The sequence below is a fragment of the Haliotis cracherodii genome, unplaced genomic scaffold (genome assembly GCF_022045235.1).
Source record: "Haliotis cracherodii isolate W230 unplaced genomic scaffold, xgHalCrac1.p SCAF_46, whole genome shotgun sequence".
Lineage (NCBI taxonomy): Eukaryota > Metazoa > Mollusca > Gastropoda > Lepetellida > Haliotidae > Haliotis > Haliotis cracherodii.
In genome coordinates, this window is record NW_027266304.1 from 72,249 (window position 1) to 98,635 (window position 26,387).

The window sequence follows — 26,387 nt, forward strand, 5'->3', positions numbered from 1 at the left end:
TTATGGAAATAGAACACTTGGTAAATGTGAAATAATGCAAAAATGCAAAAAATATGTTAATCAATTGTGATGTTTTTATATTTTTGTCTATGACACTACTAGGTTAACACTTTTAATGTAGAAAAAGTACAAGAAAAATAGGTTCATTTCCGTGTGAACTTGCCCTTTAAACAGCCAACAACCAAATCACAGCAAACAGGACACTGGTGTGGTACAGATCAGCTTTTATTCATCAAAAGATATGCTTCTTGTGATATATAAATAAAATAGGTTCTTGTACAGGAAATTCAGCATAGATACATTGTGTAGAAATAATTCACAAATAATGGAACAAACATTTAGTCATTGCCAAACGGAAGAGAAAAGAATAAATATGAAATGTGAAGTCTAGATTGTAGATTGTACATAATCAGTATACTTTTTGATTATCGTCGGATCATAGGTTTTCAGATGTCATACGTTTTCGGACGCTATAACAGGGTATAGCATCACACAAACATTGTAAATACTCATATGATGGCTTATTTTGAGGAGAAAGTTGTCTTTCAAAAGTGAATGAGATGTTTTACAGTTGTTCATGTGACTAGAGAGAAAACTATGACTGTTTCTTAAGTGTCCCAAAACCTTTTGATTACATGAAATCTTTAGACTTCATTTGTGGCTGTGCTCTCACTTCTACACGTTTCGGGTTCAACACACAATCAACACACGATACAGACAGTGGACCCTTCAGTCTCACGTCTACACGTTTCGGGAGTCCCACACAATCAACACACGACACAGAGCGTGGACCCTTCCTTCAGTCACACGTGTCTGAGATCGGATTTACTGAAATATTGCTTTCCCAGTCTCAACTTAACCTTATCAGCAGCTCATTAAATAAATACAACATCCTGAATCCTAGAATCTTATCTTACTGTTACTGACTGCCAAGACCCACGGAGCACGGCCTGGAACACGGCCTGGAACACGTGAATCAGTTCTGCAGAAACCAACACACCAGGGAAAAGGAGGAGCCATACAGGGGTGTAAAATAGAAGGTGTGTATACAGGGGTGTGAAATAGCTGTGTTTAATATACAGGGGTGTGAAATAGCTGTGTTTAATATACAGGGGTGTAAAATAGAAGGTGTGTATACAGGGGTGTGAAATAGCTGTGTTTAATATACAGGGGTGTGAAATAGCTGTGTTTAATATACAGGGGTGTGAAATAGCTGTGTTTAATATACAGGGGTGTGAAATAGCTGTGTTTAATATACAGGGTTGTGAAATAGAAGGTGTGTTTAATATACAGGTGTTTAAAATAGAAGGTGTGTTTAATATACAGGGGTGTAGAATAGGTGTGTTAAATTTTCCAGTGTGTAAAATAGGTGTGTTTAATATACAGGTGTGTGAAATAGGTGTGTATAATATACAAGTGTGTAAAACAGCTCAAGATAAGCTGCGTATCTGTGTAAAATACGCAGTAGAAATGCAGTAATACGCAGTAAAATAAAATCTAAGCATATCATATACGCAACGAACATTACAGATAAGCTACAAAAAATAATACTTGTGAGTATCATCAAAATATTGTGAAGTAACCCTGCGTATTCGATTAGCAAATCAGTAACTTATTTTGAAATTATAGACGATCATTTGCCAACACACTTTCTTGTGGAAGTATCGTGGTATTTTTGAGTCCTATAAAGCTCTCAAATCCACACGACACCAGTTTGCAGGGACTAGATGGATAGTGGTTTTAAATATTTAACTTAAATACCCACATGTGTAAAAACTAGTGGGTAACAGAAATTTGAATACCCAGATAGAATTACTGATACCCAATGATTTTAACATGCATGGGTAAAATACCCACAACAACAAAAGCTTATCTGGAGCTCTGGTAAAATAGAAGGTGTGTTTAATATACAGGGGTGTAAAATAGCTGTGTTTAATTTTCCAGTGTGTAAAATAGGTGTGTTTAGTATACAGGTGTGTGAAATAGGTGTGTTTAGTATACAGGTGTGTAAAATAGAAGGTGTGTTTAATATACCAGTGTGTAAAATAGGTGTGTTTAATATACAAGTGTGTAAAATAGGTGTGTTTAGTATACAGGTGTGTAAAATAGAAGGTGTGTTTAATATACAGGTGTTTAAAATAGAAGGTGTGTGTAATATACATGTGTGTAAAATAGGTGGGTGAAATTAGGAGACCATTCCTATGGCGTACATAAGTCATGGAATTCTTTTGTATATTTCAACATAAACGTATCACTGTTGCTGGGAAGGAACACTGGCGGGACTGGTGTTTCTAACAGGCAGTTTCTAGTTGGGCAATGCAGACTGCTGTCTAAAACACTCTGTCATATGTATGTCATTGATATGGTCATCACAATATATAAAAACAAAACAAAATGAGGTGCACATTCCTAGACATCATAACAATTGGATGGAAAATAAACTTTCATTTTCCTAGTCAGTGGCAGCAGTAAAATACAAAATTCCAAAACACAAAGACAGGGGCCTACTGATGGCAAAACAATTGGTTGATTCATCTTGAAACTTTCAGGAGACTAAATGGTATATCCAATATGGTACAAGCCGAATATTGTCCAAAAAAATGAAAGAAATCAAAGAGTAGAAAAATGCATGCATTACATTTCCAACATTACATTGAGAATTATTGAAGAAATAAACACATTTCAAGGAGAGCACATGATACATGCAACCTGTCCCTCCCTTCAGAAACCCACATGATGTGTTGGAAAAAAGTGTCTTGTTCACTGTCTACAGAAACTGACAATCTGAAGTCAACTGTCTACAGAAACTGACAATCTGAAGTCAACTGTCTACAGAAACTGATAATCTGACGTCAGTCAACTGTCTACAGAAACTGACAATCTGAAGTCAACTGTCTACAGAAACTGACAATCTGAAGTCAACTGTCTACAGAAACTGACAATCTGACGTCAGTCAACTGTCTACAGAAACTGGCAATCTGAAGTCAACTGCCTACAGAAACTGGCAATCTGAAGTCAACCGTCTACAGAAACTGGCAATCTGAAGTCAACTGTCTACAGAAACTGACAATCTGAAGTCAACTGTCTACAGAAACTGACAATCTGACGTCAGTCAACTGTCTACAGAAACTGGCAATCTGAAGTCAACTGCCTACAGAAACTGGCAATCTGAAGTCAACCGTCTACAGAAACTGGCAATCTGAAGTCAACTGTCTACAGAAACTGGCAATCTGAAGTCAACTGTCTACAGAAACTGGCAATCTGAAGTCAACCGTCTACAGAAACTTGCAATCTGAAGTCAACTGTCTACAGAAACAGGCAGTCTGAAGTAAACAAGAGTTAACGGGTGTGTTTGAAATGAACGTAGCCTACATTGGCTGAAAGGCATTTTTGGTAAATAGCACAAGCAGCATGGTGTCAAGATGCTGCCAATCACAGTCATAGATCAACTGTTCTAGAAAAATAATCTTCTCGAATACACCACAATCGATAAACACAGGTAATATGCACCAGAAACTTGCTTCATCCTAAGAATCATGATAGAAGAGAAATTGAATTTGTCATCCAAATTGGGAATGATCAGCATGAACGTGTGCAGCCTGACTGCAGAACGACGCAACAAAGGTCAAGGTCATGTCTATCTTGAACAGGAACCCGTTCCATCAACGTCTTCCACTGATACATCTCACTCCTTCCCTGAATGTTAAATACCTGATAAGAGGTTATGAGGAAATAAACAACATTAAAACAATAACATTCTGTACAAGTCATTATCTACAATATATACCAGCTATATATATCCATACATACCAACTCTGTATGTCCTGATATGCAGACCCTGTGATATGCATCAATACATACCATCTCAGTATGTACTAATATGCAGGCCCTGTAATATACATCAATATATACCAGCTATATTCATCAATGTGATATATTACATCAACTCTGTATCTACTTATATGCACGCCCCACATCCAAGGCAGCGTTAGAAATATGCACTAGTCCTGTAGTCCTTACCAAACTGCCCAACAGTAAAGGTATCCTAAGGACTAGTACAAATTGGCCCATTTCAAGGGTTTTGCTATATGTTATCATTATAAGGACTAGTGGACAAAAACCTGTTAGTTTCTAACCGTGCAAGGTATTGAAAGTTTACTGGTGACAGTCTACTGATGCTACATTCAAGGTAGTGATAGTTTACTGGTAACAGTCTACTGATGCTAAATCCATGGTATTGATAGTTTACGGGTGACAGTCTACTGATGCTACATTCAAGGTATTGATAGTTTACTGGTGACTCTCTACTGATGCTACAATCAAGGTATTGATAGTTTACTGGTGACAGTCTACTGATGCTACATCCAAGGTATTGATAGTTTACTGGTAACGCTCTACTGATGCTACATTCAAGGTATTGATAGTTTACTGGTGACAGTCTACTGATGCTACATTCAAGGTATTGATAGTTTACTGGTGACACTCTACTGACGCTACATCCAAGGTATTGATAGCTTACTGGTAACACTCTACTGATGCTACATCCAAGGTATTGATAGTTTACTGGTGACAGTCTACTGATGCTACATTCAAGGTATTGATAGATTACTGGTGACACTCTACTGACGCTACATCCAAGGTATTGATAGTTTACTGGTGACACTCTACTGATGCTACATCCAAGGTATTGATAGTTTACTGGTAACGCTCTACTGATGCTACATTCACGGTATTGATAGTTTACTGGTGACAGTCTACTGATGCTACATTCAAGGTATTGATAGTTTACTGGTGACTCTCTACTGATGCTACATTCAAGGTATTGATAGTTTACTGGTGACAGTCTACTGATGCTACATCCAAGGTATTGATAGTTTACTGGTGACAGTCTACTGATGCTACATTCAAGGTATTGATAGTTTACTGGTGACACTCTACTGACGCTACATCCAAGGTATTGATAGTTTACTGGTAACACTCTACTGATGCTACATCCAAGGTATTGATAGTTTACTGGTGACAGTCTCCTGATGCTACATTCAAGGTATTGATAGATTACTAGTGACACTCTACTGATGCTACATTCAAGGTATTGATAGTTTACTGGTGACTCTCTACTGATGCCACATCCAAGGTATTGATAGTGTAGTGGATGTCTGTCTGTTGACACTGAGTCCGAGATATGTAGCACATATCAGCTGTGTCTGGTACTTCGTGAAGCCAGCAATCTCTCAACACCTGCTGGAGTCCACCTGTCCATTTACGTTGGCCAGTCCACTATTTTTAGATCCTAACGTCAGAGGCACTTGGGACTCGTACGTCTCCGGCAAACTCCCAGGGACTGTTTCTCTCTGGGCACGGTGTTCCTTGAGAGCAGGGCCCCATTCAGGTGTTGGCTTCGCAAGAGCCTTGACAGACTGATGAGACAAAAGAAGCGTAGCAATTACAGGTGTCACTAGCAGGGTGTACTGAGTTACAGGTGTCAATAGCAGGGTGTACTGAGTTACAGTTGACACTAGCAGGGTGTACTGAGTTACAGGTGACACTAGCAGGGTGTACTGAGTTACAGGTGACACTAGCAGGGTGTACTGAGTTACAAGTGTCACTAGCAGGGTGTACTGAGTTACAGGTGACACTAGCAAGGTGTACTGAGTTACAGGTGACACTAGCAGGGTGTACTGAGTTACAGGTGTCACTAGCAGGGTGTACTGATTTACAGGTGACACTAGCAGGGTGTACTGAGTTACAGGTGACACTAGCAGGGTGTACTGAGTTACAGGTGACACTAGCAGGGTGTACTGAGTTACAGGTGACACTAGCAGGTGTATTGTGTTACAGGGGTCACTAGCAGGGTGTACTGAGTTACAGGTGACAATAGCAGGGTGTACTGAGTTACAGGTGACACTAGCAGGGTGTACTGAGTTACAAGTGACACTAGCAGGGTGTACTGAGTTACAAGTGACACTAGCAGGGTGTACTGAGTTACAAGTGTCACTAGCAGGGTGTACTGAGTTACAGGTGACACTAGCAAGGTGTACTGAGTTACAGGTGACACTAGCAGGGTGTACTGAGTTACAGGTGTCACTAGCAGGGTGTACTGAGTTACAGGTGTCACTAGCAGGGTGTACTGAGTTAAAGGTGACACTAGCAGGGTGTACTGAGTTAAAGGTGACACTAGCAGGGTGTACTGAGTTACAGGTGTAACAAGCAGGGTGTACTGAGTTACATGTGACTTTAGCAGGATGTACTGAGTTACAAGTGACACTAGCAGGGTGTACTGAGTTACATGTGTCACTAGCAGGGTGTACTGAGTTACATGTGTCACTAGCAGGGTGTACTGAGTTACATGTGTCACTAGCAGGGTGTACTGAGTTACAGGTGTCACTAGCAGGGTGTACTGAGTTACATGTGACTTTAGCAGGGTGTACTGAGTTACAGGTGTCACTAGCAGGGTGTACTGAGTTACAGGTGTCACTAGCAGGGTGCACTGAGTTACAGGTGACACTAGCAGGGTGCACTGAGTTACATGTGACTCTAGCAGGGTGTACTGAGTTACAGGTGTCACTAGCAGGGTGTACTGAGTTAAAGGTGACACTAGCAGGGTGTACTAAGTTAAAGGTGACACTAGCAGGGTGTACTGAGTTACAGGTATCACTAGCAGGGTGTACTGAGTTACAGGTGACACTAGCAAGGTGTACTGAGTTACAGGTGTCACTAGCAGGGTGTACTGAGTTACAGGTGACACTAGCAAGGTGTACTGAGTTACAGGTGTCACTAGCAGGGTGTACTGAGTTACAGGTGTCACTAGCAGGGTGTACTGAGTTACAGGTGACACTAGCAGGGTGTACTGAGTTACATGTGACTTTAGTAGGGTGTACTGAGTTACAGGTGTCACTAGCAGGGTGTACTGAGTTACAGGTGACACTAGCAAGGTGTACTGAGTTACAGGTGTCACTAGCAGGGTGTACTGAGTTACATGTGACACTAGCAAGGTGTACTGAGTTACAGGTGTCACTAGCAGGGTGTACTGAGTTACAGGTGTCACTAGCAGGGTGTACTGAGTTACAGGTGTCACTAGCAGTGTGTACTGAGTTACAGGTGTCACTAGCAGAGTGTACTGAGTTACAGGTGACACTAGCAGGGTGTACTGAGTTACAGGTGTCACTAGCAGGGTGTACTGAGTTACAGGTGTCACTAGCAGGGTGTACTGAGTTACAGGTGTCACTAGCAGGGTGTACTGAGTTACAGGTGACACTAGCAGTATGTACTGAGTTACAGGTGACACTAGCAGGGTGTACTGAGTTACAGGTGACACTAGCAGGGTGTACTGAGTTACAGGTGTCACTAGCAGGGTGTACTGAGTTACAGGTGACACTAGCAGTATGTACTGAGTTACAGGTGACACTAGCAGGGTGTACTGAGTTACAGGTGACACTAGCAGGGTGTACTGAGTTACAGGTGTCACTAGCAGGGTGTACTGAGTTACAGGTGACACTAGCAGTGTGTACTGAGTTACAGGTGACACTAGCAGGGTGTACTGAGTTACAGGTGTCACTAGCAGTGTGTACTGAGTTACAGGTGACACTAGGAGGGTGTACTGAGTTACAGGTGACACTAGCAGGGTGTACTGAGTTACAGGTGTCACTAGCAGGGTGTACTGAGTTACAGGTGTCACTAGCAGGGTGTACTGAGTTACAGGTGTCACTAGCAGGGTGTATTGGTGGAGCTGTTGTTGTTGTTATGACACTTACCTGTATGATGGAGCTGTCGTTGTGGCGTTGATGCTGGATGACCTTGTAGATGGCGACAGTCGGGATGGCCAGGACGGAGGACAAGGTGATCAGCCAGCCGACAACGTCAGCCCACTCGGGGAAGACCTCGTCAGAGTACTTGGTCCGTTTAAAGTCCACCCACGTGAACACCAGTATCACCAGGAGGGCAATGGGGGCTATAAACTTCCAGCTGTAGCTCCAGATGTTAGGAGGGCGGCGGCCAAGCATGGACTCAATGTCGCCCAAGAAGCGGTCAGCTCCTGCAGCAATAAACACGAACACACTTCACTGTCATCCATATGACCTAGTCACAGTAAGAACAATCACACAATCACAGTCAGATAGGGATCTGTGGTACTGACGGTGGTCAAATTCAAACAAGACCTGAAACATTTCACAGGGCTGCAATAATGCCATGCAATAACTGAGTACCATTTACCAACAAGGAGCTGTGGCCTGCATGGAGAATACCAACTCAGCTCCCATGAAATACCAACTGAGCTCCCGTGCAATACCAAGTGAGCTCCCGTGTAATACCAACTGAGCTCCCATTTAATACCAACTCAGCTCCTGTGCAATACCAACTGAGCTCCCATGTAATACCAACTCAGCTCCCATGTAATAGTAGCACTCCTATGTAATACCAACTGAGCTCCAATGTAATACCAACTGAGCTCCCATGTAATACCAACTGAGCTCCCATGTAACAGTAACACTCTCATGTAATACCAACTGAGCTCCCATGTAATAGTAACTGAGCTCCCATGTAATAGTAACACTCCCATGTAATACCAACTGAGCTCCCATGTAATAGTAACACTCCCATGTAATACCAACTGAGCTCCCATGTAATACCAACTGAGTTCCCATGTAATACCAACTGAGCTCCCATGTAATACCAACTGAGCTCCCATGTAATAGTAACTGAGCTCCCATGTAATACCAACTGAGCTGCCGTGTAATACCAACTGAGCTCCCATGTAATACCAACTGAGCTCCCATGTAATACCAACTGAGCTCCCATGTAATAGTAACTGAGCTCCCATGTAATACCAACTGAGCTCCCATGTAATACCAACTGAGCTCCCATGTAATAGTAACTGAGCTCCCATGTAATACCAACTGAGCTCCCATGTAATAGTAACTGAACTTCCATGTAATACCAACTGAGCTGCCGTGTAATACCAACTGAGCTCCCATGTAATACCAACTGAGCTCCCATGTAATACCAACTGAGCTCCCATGTAATAGTAACTGAGCTCCCATGTAATACCAACTGAGCTCCCATGTAATACCAACTGAGCTCCCATGTAATAGTAACTGAGCTCCCATGTAATACCAACTGAGCTCCCATGTAATAGTAACTGAACTTCCATGTAATACCAACTTAGCTCCTATGTAATACCAATTTTGATGGAATGAGTGAATAGGTATCTGAAGTGAAAGTTTCTTCAAATGGTATTACACAGGAAGAAATTAGTGCTTTATTTGATACTTGCTGTTTATGACAAGGCAATTGACACTAACAGAATACTTTAACTTCAAACATTAAAAGTTGACAAGTATCCATCCAATGGTTTACCTTTAGAATTCAGCCGCCCACATTTCGTAACAAAACCCTATGATGCAATTTGTGAAATTGCGTAAGTAAAAAGAGTAACTTGAATCTGATGACGTACCGTACACCCAGGCCAGCGCAATGCATTCCACAAACCCTATACACAGCAGTGAGTAGGTGGCCGCGTAGTTGTCGAACAGCTGCAGAACATACATGCCTCCCTGAAACACAAGTGTAGACTTCATACAGCTGTATCATGTCTCCCTGACAAGGCCTCACCCACCTGTGTACAGAATTCCACACCCACCTGTGTACAGAAGGCCAGTCCTATAAGGAATCCCAGAAAGGCCACACCCACCTGTGTACAGAAGGCCACACCCACCTGAGTAGAAAAGGCCAGTTCTATAAGGAAGCACAGGAAGGCCACACCAACCTAAGTACAGAAGGCCACACCCACCTGTGTACAGAAGGCGTAACCCACCTGTGTAGAAAAGGCCAGTCCTATAAGGAAGCACAGGAAGGACAGACCCACCTGAGTTCAGAAGGCCCTCTCGTATAAGGAAGCATGGGAAGGCCACACCCACCAGTGTACATAAGGCCAGTCCTATAAGGAAGTCACACCCACCTGTGTAATGAAGGCCACACCCACCTGTGTACAGAAGGCCACACCCACCTGTGTACAGAAGGCCACACCCACCTGTGTACAGAAGGCCACACCCACCTGTGTACAGAAGGCCACACCCACCTGTGTACAGAAGGCCAGTCCTATAAGGAAGGCAACACCAACCTGTGTACAGAAGGCCACACCCACCAGTGTACAGAAGGCCAGTCCTATAAGGAAGGCAACACCAACCTGTGTACAGAAGGCCACACCCACCTGTGTACAGAAGGCCAGTCCCATAAGGAAGGTCACACACACCTGTGTACAGAAGGCCACACCCACCTGTGTACAGAAGGCCACACCTACCTTTGTACAGACGGCCAGTCCTATAAGGAAGTCAAACCCACCTGTGTACAGAAGGCCAGTCCTATAAGGAAGGTCACACACACCTGTGTACAGAAGGCCACACCCACCTGTGTACAGAAGGCCACACCCACCTTTGTACAGAAGGCCAGTCCTATAAGGAAGTCAAACCCACCTGTGTACAGAAGGCCAGTCCTATAAGGAAGTCAAACCCACCTGTGTACAGAAGGCCAGTCCTATAAGGAAGTCAAACCCACCTGTGTACAGAAGGCCAGTCCTATAACGAAGGCCACACCCACCTGTGTACAGAAGGCCAGTCCTATAAGGAAGGCCACACCCACCTGTGTACAGAAGGCCAGTCCTATAAGGAAGGTCACACCTACCTGTGTACAGAAGGCCACACCCACCTTTGTACAGAAGGCCAGTCCTATAAGGTAGGTCACACCCACCTGTGTACAGAAGGCCACACCCACCTGTGTACAGAAGGCCACACCCACCTGTGTACAGAAGGCCAGTCCTATAAGGAAGGTCACACCCACCTGTGTACAGAAGGCCAGTCCTATAAGGAAGGCCACACCCACCTGTGTACAGAAGGCCAGTCCTATAAGGAAGGTCACACCCACTTGTGTACAGAAGGCCAGTCCTATAAGGAAGGCCACACCCACCTGTGTACAGAAGGCCAGTCCTATAAGGAAGGCCACACCCACCTGTGTACAGAAGGCCAGTCCTATAAGGAAGGTCACACCTACCTGTGTACAGAAGGCCACACCCACCTGTGTACAGAAGGCCAGTCCTATAAGGAAGGCCACACCCACCTGTGTACAGAAGGCCAGTCCTATAAGGAAGGTCACACCCACCTGTGTACAGAAGGCCACACCCACCTGTGTACAGAAGGCCAGTCCTATAAGGAAGGTCACACCTACCTGTGTACAGAAGGCCACACCCACCTTTGTACAGAAGGCCAGTCCTATAAGGAAGGCCACACCCACCTGTGTACAGAAGGCCAGTCCTATAAGGAAGGTCACACCTACCTGTGTACAGAAGGCCAGTCCTATAATGAAGCACAGGAAGGCAATGCCAAACAGGAGATACACAGACGTCCGTGCGCTGCGGAACAGATGGGGGAACTGATCCTTTAAAGTTGTGTGCACAGTTGTTACCGTAGCGATCTGAAACATGTAAATATGACTTAATATGCCAGTTATGTCATGGCACAGAGGGACATAACATTCTCAGACTCTTGCACACACACACTGCACAGCACAGCACAGCACAAGGAGACTGGGACAACCATGATAGAGACACACAAAGACCATGTACCTGAGTTCCCAGACCGAGTGTCACCAGCATGGCAAAGAAGAGCACGGCCCACAGCTGAGATATCGGAAGTTTGGTGACAACCTCAGGGTACACAACGAAGGCCAGACCTGCACCTGAAACACACAATGTATCCTGCATTGTCATTACGGAAAGTCTATAGGTTGCTGTAGTCTATGTACTAATGATGGTCAGTGTACAGCGTGATAGTCTGTGTACCTAGTGATAGTCTGTGTACCTTGTGATAGTCTATGTACTAATGATGGTCAGTGTACAGCGTGATAATCTGTGTACCTAGTGATAGCCTGTGTACCTTGTGATAGTCTATGTACTAATGATAGTCTGTGTACCTTGTGATAGTCTGTGTGCCTCATGATAGTCTGTGTACCTTGTGATAGTCTGGGTACCTAGTGATAGTCTGTGTACCTGGTGATAGTCTATGTACCTTGTGATAGTCTGTGTATCTTGTGATAGTCGGTGTATCTTGTGATAGTCGGAGTACCTAGTGATAGAGATAGTCTGTGTACCTAGTGATAGTGATAGTCTGTGTACCTCGCGATAGAGAAAGTCTATGTACCTCGTGATAGTGATAGTCTGTATACCTCGTGATAGAGATAGTCTGTGTACCTAGTGATAGTGATAGTCTGTGTATCTTGTGATAGTCTGTGTACCTAGTGATAGAGATAGTCTGTGTACCTAGTGATAGTCTGTGTACCTTGTGATAGTGATAGTCTGTGTACCTTGTGATAGTGATAGTCTGTGTACCTAGTGATAGTGATAGTCTGTGTACCTTGTGATAGACATAGTCTGTGTACCTAGTGATAGTGATAGTCTGTGTACCTAGTGCTAGTGATAGTCTGTGTACCTCGTGATAGTGATAGTCTGTGTACCTCGTGATAGTGATAGTCTGTGTACCTAGTGATAGAGATAGTCTGTGTACCCAGTGATAGTGATAGTCTGTATACCTCGTGATAGAGATAGTCTGTGTACCTTGTGATAGTGATAGTCTGTGTACCTAGTGATAGTGATAGTCTGTGTACCTCGTGATACTGATAGTCTGTGTACCCAGTGTTAGTGATAGTCTGTGTACCTTGTGATAGAAATAGTCTGTGTACCTAGTGATAGTCTGTGTACCTTGTGATAGTGATAGTCTGTGTACCTTGTGATAGTGATAGTCTGTGTACATAGTGATAGTGATAGTCTGTGTACCTTGTGATAGTGATAGTCTGTGTACCTAGTGATAGTGATAGTCTGTGTACCTAGTGATAGTGATAGTCTGTGTACCTAGTGATAGTGATAGTCTGTGTACCTTGTGATAGTGATAGTCTGTGTACCTTGTGATAGTGATAGTCTGTGTACATAGTGATACTGATAGTCTGTGTACCCAGTGTTAGTGATAGTCTGTGTACCTTGTGATAGAAATAGTCTGTGTACCTAGTGATAGTCTGTGTACCTTGTGATAGTGATAGTCTGTGTACCTTGTGATAGTGATAGTCTGTGTACATAGTGATAGTAATAGTCTGTGTACCTTGTGATAGTGATAGTCTGTGTACCTAGTGATAGTGATAGTCTGTGTACCTAGTGATAGTGATAGTCTGTGTACCTTGTGATAGTGATAGTCTGTGTACCTTGTGATAGTGATATTCTGTGTACGTCGTGATAGAGAAAGTCTGTGTACCTCGTGATAGTGATAGTCTGTGTACCTCGTGATAGTGATAGTCTGTATACCTCGTGATAGAGATACTCTGTGTACCTAGTGATAGTGATAGTCTGTGTACCTTGTGATAGTGATAGTCTGTGTACCTTGTGATAGTGATAGTCTGTGTACCTTGTGATAGTGATAGTCTGTGTACCTAGTGATAGTGATAGTCTGTGTACCTCGTGATAGAGATAGTCTGTGTACCTCGTGATAGAGAAAGTCTGTGTACCTAGTGATAGTGATAGTCTGTGTACTTAGTGATAGTGATAGTCTGTATACCTCGTGATAGAGATAGTCTGTGTACCTTGTGATAGTGATAGTCTGTATACCTCGTGATAGAGATAGTCTGTGTACCTTGTGATAGACATAGTCTGTGTACCTAGTGATAGTGATAGTCTGTGTACCTAGTGCTAGTGATAGTCTGTGTACCTCGTGATAGTGATAGTCTGTGTACCTCGTGATAGTGATAGTCTGTGTACCTAGTGATAGAGATAGTCTGTGTACCCAGTGATAGTGATAGTCTGTATACCTCGTGATAGAGATAGTCTGTGTACCTTGTGATAGTGATAGTCTGTGTACCTAGTGATAGTGATAGTCTGTGTACCTCGTGATACTGATAGTCTGTGTACCCAGTGTTAGTGATAGTCTGTGTACCTTGTGATAGAAATAGTCTGTGTACCTAGTGATAGTCTGTGTACCTTGTGATAGTGATAGTCTGTGTACCTTGTGATAGTGATAGTCTGTGTACATAGTGATAGTGATAGTCTGTGTACCTTGTGATAGTGATAGTCTGTGTACCTAGTGATAGTGATAGTCTGTGTACCTAGTGATAGTGATAGTCTGTGTACCTAGTGATAGTGATAGTCTGTGTACCTTGTGATAGTGATAGTCTGTGTACCTTGTGATAGTGATAGTCTGTGTACATAGTGATACTGATAGTCTGTGTACCCAGTGTTAGTGATAGTCTGTGTACCTTGTGATAGAAATAGTCTGTGTACCTAGTGATAGTCTGTGTACCTTGTGATAGTGATAGTCTGTGTACCTTGTGATAGTGATAGTCTGTGTACATAGTGATAGTAATAGTCTGTGTACCTTGTGATAGTGATAGTCTGTGTACCTAGTGATAGTGATAGTCTGTGTACCTAGTGATAGTGATAGTCTGTGTACCTAGTGATAGTGATAGTCTGTGTACCTAGTGATAGTGATAGTCTGTGTACCTAGTGATAGTGATAGTCTGTGTACCTCGTGATAGTGATAGTCTGTGTACCTAGTGCAAGTGATAGTCTGTGTACCTTGTGATAGAGATAGTCTGTGTACCTAGTGATAGTGATAGTCTGTATACCTCGTGATAGAGATAGTCTGTGTACCTTGTGATAGAGATAGTCTGTGTACCTAGTGATAGTGAAAGTCTGTGTACCGCGTGATAGAGATAGTCTGTGTACCTAGTGATAGTCTGTGTACCTAGTGATAGTGATAGTCTGTGTACCTAGTGATAGTGATAGTCTGTGTACCTAGTGATAGTGATAGTCTGTGTACCTCGTGATAGTGATAGTCTGTGTACCTAGTGCTAGTGATAGTCTGTGTACCTTGTGATAGAGATAGTCTGTGTACCTAGTGATAGTGATAGTCTGTATACCTCGTGATAGAGATAGTCTGTGTACCTTGTGATAGAGATAGTCTGTGTACCTAGTGATAGTGATAGTCTGTGTACCTCGTGATAGTCTGTGTACCGCGTGACAGTCTTTGTACCTACCGTCCTGGGCAACTTTGTCTATAGGCTGCTGGAGTTCGTGGGCCATGTAGCCGATGATGGAGAAGATGACGAGGCCGGCAAAGACACTGGTCAGACAGTCCAGCACAGACACAAGGATAGCATCCCTGTAGGCAAACTCAAACTGTATTCAACACATCCCCAATACATGGTTAGAACTTACCACTAGCCCGCTAGCTCTGACGGCTTGTTTCCAAAATTCCCTGTGTTCAACACATCCCCATTCCCAAAATGGTTGTTAAACTTGTTTGTTTATTTGTCGTTTAATGCCGCACTCAGCAATATTCCAGCTCTATGACAGTGGTCTGTAAATAATCAAGTCGAGACCAGACAATCTTGTGATTGACATCATGAGCATCGATCTACACAATCGTTAGTCCCCTTTTACGAAAAGCAGTCCCCTTTTACGGCAAGCATGGGTTGCTGAAGACCTATTCTACCCCGGATCTTCATGGGTCTGTTAAACTTGAAGCAACACTTACAGAAGGCAGTTGTTGATCAACTTGTAGCAACACTTACAGAAGGCAGTTGTTGATCAACTTGTAGCAACACTTACAGAAGGCAGTTGTTGTTTAACTTGAAGCAACACTTACAAAAGGCAGTTGTTGTTAAACTTGAAGCAACACTTACAGAAGGCAGTTGTTGTTAAACTTGTAGCAACACTTACAGAAGGCAGTTGTTGTTAAACTTGTAGCAACACTTACAGAAGGCAGTTGTTGTTAAACTTGTAGCAACACTTACAGAAGGCAGTTGTTGTTAAACTTGTAGCAACACTTGTAACAACACTTACAGAAGGCAGTTGTTGTTAAACTTGTAGCAACACTTGTAGCAACACTTACAGAAGGCAGTTGTTGTTAAACTTGTAGCAACACTTACAGAAGGCAGGTGTTGTTAAACTTGTAGCAACACTTACAGAAGGCAGTTGTTGATCAACTTGTAGCAACACTTACAGAAGGCAGTTGTTGTTAAACGTGTAGCAACACTTACAGAAGGCAGTTGTTGTTAAACGTGTAGCAACACTTACAGAAGGCAGTTGTTGTTAAACTTGTAGCAACACTTACATAAGGCAGTTGTTGTTAAACTTGTTGTAGCTGGCCAGCGTGATGAGTCCGCCCCAGCAGGGAGACAGCGAGAAGAAGATCTGGACAGCAGCGTCCCCCCACACCTGTGTCATGGATATAACACTGTCAGGGATATAACACCCTCAGATATATAACACTGTGTCAGGGATATACCACTGTCAGATATATAACACTGTGTCAGATATATAACAATGTCAGGGATATAACACTGTCAGATATATAACACTTTGTCAGGGACATAATACAGTATCAGGGATATAACACTGTCAGGGATATAACACCGTCAGGGATATAACACCGTCAGATATATAACACTGTCAGGGATATAAACACTGTCAGATATATACCAATGTGTCAGGGATATAACACTGTCAAGTATATAACACTGTGTCAGGGACATAACACTGTCAGGGATAAAAAACTGTCCGATATATAACAATGTGTCAGGGACATAATACTGTATCAGGGATATAACACTGTCAGGGATATAACACCGTCAGATATATATCACTGTCAGGGATATAAACACTGTCAGATATAAAACACTGTGTCAGGGATATAACACCATCAGATATTTAACATTGTGTCAGGGAATAACAGATATATAACAATGTCAGGGATATAACATTGTCAGATGTGTCAGGGATATAACACTGTCAAGTATATAACACTGTGTCAGGGACATAACACTGTCAGGGATATAAAACTGTCCGATATATAACAATGTGTCAGGGACATAATACTGTATCAGGGATATAACACTGTCAGGGATATAACACTGTCAGATATATAACACTGTCAGGGATATAAACACTGTCAGATATAAAACACTGTGTCAGGGATATAAGACCATCAGATATTTAACATTGTGTCAGGGAATAACAGTGTCAGATATATAACACTATGGCAGGGAATAACACTGTCAGATATAAAACGCTGTGTCAGGTGTATAACACTTTATCGTACCTCTATGTCCGAACGATGAGATACGTGAACACTAATATCTACTATATCCCCTACCTTGGCACTCTTGAGGAGCTCCCACTTGGGCGTGATGTAGTACAGGATGCCATCTGCGGACCCCTCGAGAGTCAGACCTCGGATCAGCAGGATCAGTAGCACCACGTATGGGAAGAACGCTGTGAAGTACACTGCCTGAAACATTACATTGCCAGGTAACAGAAGAATCGCTCAGGGTCCATGGGGTATTAGGCGTCCCTCTAACCCATGTGGTCCTGCTACAACTGCTACAAACATTACATTGGCAGGTAACAGCAGAATCGCTCAGGGTCCATGGGAATTATGCGTCCCTCTAACCCATGTGGTCCTGCTACAACTGCTACAAACATTACATTGCCAGGTAACAGAAGGATCACTCAGGGTCCATGGGTAATTATGCGTCCCTCTAACCCATGTGGTCCTACTACAACTGCTACAAACATTACATTGGCAGGTAACAGAAGGATCACTCAGGGTCCATGGGGAATTATGCGTCCCTCTAACCCATGTGGTCCTGCTACAACTGCTACAAACATTACATTGCCAGGTAACAGCAGGATCACTCAGGGTCCATGGGGAATTATGCGTCCCTCTAACCCATGTGGTCCTGCTACAACTGCGTCAAACATTACATTGCCAGGTAACAGCAGGATCACTCAGGGTCCATGGGGAATTATGCGTCCCTCTAACCCATGTGGTCCTGCTACAACTGCTACAAACATTACATTGCCAGGTAATAGAAGGATCACTCAGGGTCCATGAGGAATTATGCGTCCCTCTTACCCATGTGGTCCTGCTACAACTGCTACAAACATTACATTGCCAGGTAATAGAAGGATCACTCAGGGTCCATGGGGAATTATGCGTCCCTCTAACCCATGTGGCCCTGCTACAACTGCTACAAACATTACATTGCCAGGTAATAGAAGGATCACTCAGGGTCCATGGGGAATTATGCGTCCCTCTAACCCATGTGGTCCTGCTACAACTGCTACAAACATTACATTGCCAGGTAATAGAAGGATCACTCAGGGTCCATGGGGAATTATGCGTCCCTCTAACCCATGTGGTCCTGCTACAACTGCTACAAACATTACATTGCCAGGTAATAGAAGGATCACTCAGGGTCCATGGGGAATTATGCGTCCCTCTAACCCATGTGGTCCTGCTACAACTGCTACAAACATTACATTGCCAGGTAATAGAAGGATCACTCAGGGTCCATGGGGAATTATGCGTCCCTCTAACCCATGTGGTCCTGCTACAACTGCTACAAACATTACATTGCCAGGTAATAGAAGCATCACTCAGGGTCCATGGGGAATTATGCGTCCCTCTAACCCATGTGGCCCTGCTACAACTGCTACAAACATTACATTGCCAGGTAATAGAAGAATCGCTCAGGGTCCATGGGGAATTATGCGTCCCTCTAACCCATGTGGTCCTGCTACAACTGGAACAAACATTACATTGCCAGGTAATAGAAGGATCACTCAGGGTCCATGGGGAATTATGCGTCCCTCTAACCCATGTGGTCCTGCTACAACTGCTACAAAACATTACATTGCCAGGTAATAGAAGGATCACTCAGGGTCCATGGGGAATTATGCGTCCCTCTAACCCATGTGGCCCTGCTACAACTGCTACAAACATTACATTGCCAGGTAATAGAAGGATCACTCAGGGTCCATGGGGAATTATGCGTCCCTCTAACCCATGTGGTCCTGCTACAACTGCTACAAACATTACATTGCCAGGTAATAGAAGAATCGCTCAGGGTCCATGGGGAATTATGCGTCCCTCTAACCCATGTGGCCCTGCTACAACTGCTACAAACATTACACTGCCAGGTAATAGAAGGATCACTCAGGGTCCATGGGGAATTATGCGTCCCTCTAACCCATGTGGTCCTGCCACAACTGCTACAAACATTACATTGCCAGGTAATAGAAGGATCACTCAGGGTCCATGGGGAATTATGCGTCTCTCTAACCCATGTGGCCCTGCTACAACTGCTACAAACATTACATTGCCAGGTAATAGAAGGATCACTCAGGGTCCATGGGGAATTATGCGTCCCTCTAACCCATGTGGCCCTGCTACAACTGCTACAAACATTACATTGCCAGGTAATAGAAGGATCACTCAGGGTCCATGGGGAATTATGCGTCCCTCTAACCCATGTGGTCCTGCTACAACTGCTACAAACATTACATTGCCAGGTAATAGAAGGATCACTCAGGGTCCATGGGGAATTATGCGTCCCTCTAACCCATGTGGCCCTGCTACAACTCATCATGTTCAGGGCCACAGGGCCGGGATCATTCATTACAGCGCATACCAGGTTTTGCCATAAATAAGTTGAGCATTTATTCACTGGTGCAACGATTAATATTAATTACTTAAAGGTTTTATTTATTTGTATGTCAAACTATATTAATCAATAAGCACAGACCATGTGCTGATGTGCCCCAAATTTCTTGTGGGGTTTTAGAGTGTTATCTCATCATTTCCTGTGCCACGCATTGCCATTGTTACAGCTCAGATGAGCTCACCTTGCCGGAGGTCTTGATTCCCTTGGCCAGGCAGATACAGACCAGCACCCAGGCAAGTAGCAGACAGAGGGCCAGTTGCCACCGCACCTTCCCCATCTCATGGACGCCCCCGCTGATGTCCAGCACCTCATTACTGCAACACAAACACCCATGTACCCGCTGTCTAGTGTCACCACACCTTCCCCATCTCATGGACGCCCCCGCTAATGTCCAGCACCTCCTTACTGCAACACAAACACCCATGTACCCGCTGTCTAGTGTCACCACACCCTCCCCATCTCATGGATGCTAATGTCCATCACCTCCTTACTGCAACACAAACACCCATGTACCCGCTGTCTAGTGTCACCACACCCTCCCCATCTCATGGATGCTACTGTCCAGCACCTCCTTACTGCAACACAAACACTCATGTACCCGCTGTCTAGTGTCACCACACCCTCCCCATCTCATGGACACTGATGTCCAGCACCTCCTTACTGCAACACAAACACTCATGTACCCGCTGTCTAGTGTCACCACACCTTCCCCATCTCATGGATGCTAATGTCCATCACCTCCTTACTGCAACACAAACACCCATGTACCCGCTGTCTAGTGTCACCACACCATCCCCATCTCATGGACACTGATGTCCATCACCTCCTTACTGCAACACAAACACTCATGTACCCGCTGTCTAGTGTCACCACACCCTCCCCATCTCATGGACGCCCCAGCTATTGTCCAGCACCTCCTTACTGCAACACAAACACTCATTTACCCGCTGTCTAGTGTCACCACACCCTCCCCATCTCATGGACACTGATGTCCAGCACCTCCTTACTGCAACACAAACACTCATGTACCCGCTGTGTAGTGTCACCACACCCTCCCCATCTCATGGACACTGATGTCCAGCACCTCCTTACTGCAACACAAACACCCATGTACCCGCTGTCTAGTGTCACCACACCCTCCCCATCTCATGGACACTGATGTCCAGCACCTCCTTACTGCAACACAAACACTCATGTACCCGCTGTCTAGTGTCACCACACCCTCCCCATCTCATGGACACTGATGTCCAGCACCTCCTTACTGCAACACAAACACTCATGTACCCGCTGTGTAGTGTCACCACACCCTCCCCATCTCATGGACACTGATGTCCAGCACCTCCTTACTGCAACACAAACACCCATGTACCCGCTGTCTAGTGTCACCACACCCTCCCATCTCATGGACGCCCCCCCCCCCACCCCCCTGATACAGAGTGATGTTTGTATTCACAGGTGATGGAGGTACACAGAGTGAAGCAGTGGGAATAACTGATGACGTCCCAATACTTACTGGAAGTATTCATCACTGGGAGACTTGTTGTCCAGCAGCTTGGTGTGGTTGGTGATGTTGATGATGTTGTTGTACATCTGCTGGCCGACCCCCTCAACCGTGTAGCATGTGGAGTTGTACCAAGTCCCGTTCTGAGTTGTACAGTTGGTGATCATGCTACGACTCTCGAAGCACACTGGAAACAAACACCCCATCCAGCTTACTTGACCAAAAACAAACACCCCATCCAGCTCACAAAACTCATGACGACTTAAGCATCCATACTAGGGGACATGGGGACTTGTATCAACTCACGTGGAGAGCTCCAATCACCGCAGTAGCTCAACCAAACTAATGCCACAATACCAGGGGACATGGGGACTTGTATCAACTCACGCGGAGAGCTCCAATTACCGCAGTAGCTCAACCAAACTAATGCCACAATACCAGGGGACATGGGGACTTGTATCAACTCACGTGGAGAGCTCCAATCACCGCAGTAGCTCAACCAAACTAATGCCACAATACCAGGGGACATGGGGACTTGTATCAACTCACGTGGAGAGCTCCAATCACCGCAGTAGCTCAACCAAACTAATGCCACAATACCAGGGGACATGGGGACTTGTATGAACTCAAGTGGAGAGCTCCAATTACCACAGTAGCTCAACCAAAGTAAAGCCACAATACCAGGGGACATGAGGACTTTTATCAACTCACGTGGAGAGCTCCAATCTCCGCAGTATCTCAACCAAACTAATGCAACAATACCAGGGGACATGGGGACTTGTATCAACTCACGTGGAGAGCTCCAATCACCGCAGTAGCTCCAGGGAAGTTCAGCAGCAAATGAAGCAAACAGATAGTAAAGCGTCCAAGCGATGATCATGTTGTAATACATGGCGATCAGAACTGACACAATGAACATCGCCCAACCGACACCTGGAAACAAAGGATAGATACAGAACGAGCATGAAATACTCACATCACCACTAGATCTATCTATATGCCAAGTTTGGTGAAGAAATATGGTACGGTTTTCAAGATCTGCTCCGGAAACGAAATGTGACGGAAGGATGGAAGGACGGATGGACGGCACCCATTCCTATATCCCCCTTCCACTTCGTGGCGGGGGATAATAAACATGGAGTAAACAAAGAGTAAAGAAAGAGTAACTAAAGGGCAAACAGTAAACATAGAGTTTCTGAAGAATGTCATTGAAAGTTAACACAACCGTGATACAATTCGGCATGTGACTAAGACAACCAGATATATTCATATACATGTTTAGTTGTCAAAATAACACATCCATGCCAGAGAATAATCAGTGTCGCTAGAAGAATAATCAATAGTGTTCACACGATCATTCTGTATTTATTACACTAGACAAGTACAATGGATAAGAAGTATAGTAAAAGTGCTAAAGTTGTTGTTGTTAACGCCGCACTTAGCAATATTCCAGCTTTATTACGGTGGTCTGTAAATAATCGAGTCTGGACCAGACAATCTAGTGATTGATATCAAGAGCATCGATCCAAGCAATTGGGATCGATGACATGCATCAAGCAAGTCAGGTAGTCTGACTTATATTCAGCATTATAAACTGGAGCTAGTCCTTACCAAACTGCCCAATAGTTAAGGCAGGGTTAGAACTTAACACTTGCCTGCTGGCACGGCGCTAGTACAAATTCCTTCCAGCATGTAAAAACTTCTCAATTTTCTCATTGTTTCAACATTACCAGGGCATTTGATCTACCCCTGGGCAAGTAAAGCTGTTGAGTTTATTTTTAACTAAGGTATCATAAGGACTAGAAATCATTTGCCCTTTTTAAGGATTTTGCTTCTGTTATCATTTTAAGAACTGACCGCCTCTGTGGTCTTGTGGTAGAGCGTCCGCCCGGAGAGCGGAAGGTCCCGGGTTCGATCCCCGGCCGCGTCATACCAAAAGACATTAAAAGATGGTACTTGTTGTTACCCTGTCTGGTGCTCGGCATTAAGGGGCTAAAACAAGGACTGGTCGGCTCGGAGTCAGTATACTGTGTCTGAGTGGGGTATTCATGTTAAACTGCGGCATGGTATCTCAGTGAGCTAGCACTATAAATCGGCATCAGTCCGGACTAGTACAAGCAGCCACACAAACACACACATGTACATGCACGTTGCTATATAAGTGCAATAATCTTGGACGCGACGTTAAACCCAATTTCACCTCACCTCACATTTTAAGAACTTGTGGACCTAAACTGTTACAATGTCACCATATCTAACCTGGCGGTGTTGATTGGTTACTTTTACTCAATTTCCAGAGTTAACCACTATGTATCTTATTGTAGAACAATAATTGTAACTGTATTACTCTGTATCTGTTGAGAGTTGGTAGAGGCTCATTGCATTGTGTTTGGACAGTGATTAGTTGTCATGAATGTAGTACTTACTGTTTAAAGGGGCACTGATCTAAAGCAGTTCCCCGGGACTGGTTGTTGCCTTTGTTATTGTTTTTCCCCGTGAGTCCCCGGATCATAGAGCAGAAACCTGTGCTGCACAATTCTTGAGCGCATTTGTCACTCTTATTGATGGTATAAGGGCGTATGGTCACATTGATCAACAAAATGAAATACAGTTTTGGAAATAAGGAAATGTAGGTATCTTTGTTGGTAGCATCTGTAATGGTTACAGTGTTTTGATAAGGCACTTGCTTGGTAATTGTGCCATTTCCGTTTACACTATTTTGACTTGCAACACACAGTAAATATTTCACCTGCACATTGCTTATTTTATCGTGTTTATATTTGTACAGTCAAAATGTGCACAATTTTTACTTAGGAAATTTATCAAACGCCTAATTATTCAGTTATTTTACAAATTGACTGAAAAATATGTCCATCTGTATTATTATGATGGCAAATTCCAAGCATTTTTATGATTAATATCATCGCCAAGTGACTGAAAGTGTTAGGATTAAAAGTACATGTCCATATTGTTTGTCTTCTAATCCTAGCATAATTGATCTATGGTGATGTTTTTAAGCCCTTTTGACCGTATTAATTATTTTTAGTCAAGCTTTTAAATAAATGGACAGATTTTTTAGTCAATTTGTAAAATGACTGAAATATTTAGACATTTCATAAATTGCCTGAGTGAATCACATTTTACGCCTACAAAGGAAAAGACTTGTGAAAACAACATCTGTCTTGCATCCAAGAACTTCCCAGCCAAGAGGAACAAGAACGATTCTGTTTAATGCTACAGCAAATGAAGGAAAACAAAACGCAAATATAATAATGAATAAATTACAACTTTCCAAAGTTATATGTATAATTTTAGGCAGCTTCTGTGCTCGAGGAATGTATCAGTGAATATCCCCTTAAAGGAACAATATCCCACCCATCTGCAGCTGTACAAAGAAACTTATTCGATGTCAGGTGTCTCTGTAACAATCATATATTTCAAAATATATACTCAACAACAAAAGTTCCTGTGACACCAATATTTTAGTGTATTTTTGAAACAAGTAACGTTTGGTTTTCAATATTGTAGTACATGTATGGAATAAAGTCACAAACACGCAACTGCTACAGAAAAGCATGCATTCCATCCAAAAGTTGACTTTTATGCAAGCCCCATGTATCTCACTACCCAAGAATGGGGAGAAAAACATGTGCATTAAGGGGATTCCATATGCATTGTTTAACATCGTGCTGACAACAACACTCAGAAAAACAACAAAATTACGCAATTATTCAACATTACTAAAAGCCCCGCCTGTCTGAAAATGAGCATCTGCGAGCCATTGGTACGCTTGAAGCAGGATCGAGTCAACGTGATGTTGCAAGACAATTTAACGTCCACAGAAACACCATTTGGTGTGGCTGTATGAGGAGATGGAACATAACTGGCTCTCTGAGGAGACGGTACATAACTGGATCTGTGAGGACATGGTACATAACTGGCTGAGTGAGGAGATGGTACATAACTGGCTGTGTGAGGAGATGGTACATAACTAGATGTGTAAGGAGATGGTACATAACTGGCTGTGTGAGGAGAAGGTACATAACTGGCTGTGTGACAATCAATCTTTATTCATGGTACTTATGAGGCCAAAGGCCTATAGTACAATGTGTGGGGCATGTTACAAATTCATACATTTTCTTAGTTTCATGGCATGATAAATGAACATTGATAGATTTCTAATAGTTTCTGTACAATCACAAGTCATTAATTTACAAAATTTGTTACCGTTTGGGTTGCGGTAGAAATAGTTATTTAGATATTTTGCTCTTAAATCTTCATACACTGGACATACACATAAAAAGTGATATTCATCTTCAGTACAATCAGTTTTACAAATCCTACAAAGTCTGTGTTCTCTTGCAATACCTTCATATCTGCCTGTTTCAATAAATAGATCATGTGAGCCACAACGGAATTGAGAAAGAGCTGTTCTAAACTTATGTAAATTTACACTTAATAGATAAGGTTCTAGTATAATAGTAGTCTTAAATGTAGTGTAATAGTTTGCTTTTCTAGAACTAAGCAAAGAACAATGCCATTTTTGAATGTACATATCTTTTAAAGTCTGTGTCAAACGGGAGAAGAAATGTTGTGGCATATCTACATGTTGCTGTAACCAAATATAACCATATCCACATTCGTATAACATGTTTTTAACTTTTGATGCCCAATTTTGTTTCCCATGGCTGTCGTAGAGAAGCATCATATTATAACATTTTTTTGGGTATCTTGAAGATGGCATATTTAATAGCTTGACCCAGTATTTAAAAACCTTTAAATAACTATTGATATACATGGGAAACCGTCCGCATTCACCATATACCCTTGCGTTTTCTGTGCTAGATTTTACCCCCAAGAACCGTTTACATGCATATAAATGTATTTTCTCAATAACATCCAAATGTTCTAGGCCCCAAATTTCGGATCCATACAATAGCAGTTCTACTACCGCTAAACAAAGATCTGAGGACATCCCATGACGGGTCACGTCAGACCAACCTTACGCAAACTGTGACCGACCATTGGAACAACTAACAAGAAGTCGACAACAGCCAATCAGAAGGCAACTTAATCGTGCTTCACGGCACAAGTTTCAAACTGGTGTCTACGCCTCGAAACATATTTTGACATCTAAAACATTAACAAGAGTCCCATACTGCCTGTATCGCTCACCTTAATATTTATGCAATCATGACAAATACATCTGCATTGTACATGCATATAATACTGCAAATATTTCATAATTTAGACATTTAAAATAGGTGGATGGCAAATCTGACAGCATAAACGTGTATTTCTCTAGATACAAATGTAGCATAAAGATTTGAACCGTTTCCATGTTATGATC

At 43.1% G+C, this 26,387-nt stretch overlaps 1 protein-coding gene across 1 annotated transcript in view; it reads right to left on the bottom strand.

Annotated features, from left to right (window-relative positions):
• Nucleotides 1-5,190: 5,190 nt before the first annotated feature.
• The window catches only part of LOC139441848 (sodium- and chloride-dependent glycine transporter 1-like), a 65,920-nt gene continuing 44,723 nt past the window's right edge, over nt 5,191-26,387 (bottom strand). The window contains exons 4-14 of the mRNA XM_071222591.1: nt 21,830-21,970; nt 21,050-21,224; nt 19,718-19,850; nt 17,184-17,318; nt 16,143-16,246; nt 15,064-15,188; nt 11,615-11,727; nt 11,326-11,463; nt 9,452-9,551; nt 7,752-8,032; nt 5,191-5,417 (exon numbers count right to left, since the gene is read on the bottom strand). Coding sequence (XP_071078692.1) covers nt 5,232-5,417; nt 7,752-8,032; nt 9,452-9,551; nt 11,326-11,463; nt 11,615-11,727; nt 15,064-15,188; nt 16,143-16,246; nt 17,184-17,318; nt 19,718-19,850; nt 21,050-21,224; nt 21,830-21,970 — 1,631 coding nt within the window. The 3' untranslated portion in view covers nt 5,191-5,231. The remainder of the gene's footprint in view (nt 5,418-7,751; nt 8,033-9,451; nt 9,552-11,325; nt 11,464-11,614; nt 11,728-15,063; nt 15,189-16,142; nt 16,247-17,183; nt 17,319-19,717; nt 19,851-21,049; nt 21,225-21,829; nt 21,971-26,387) is intronic.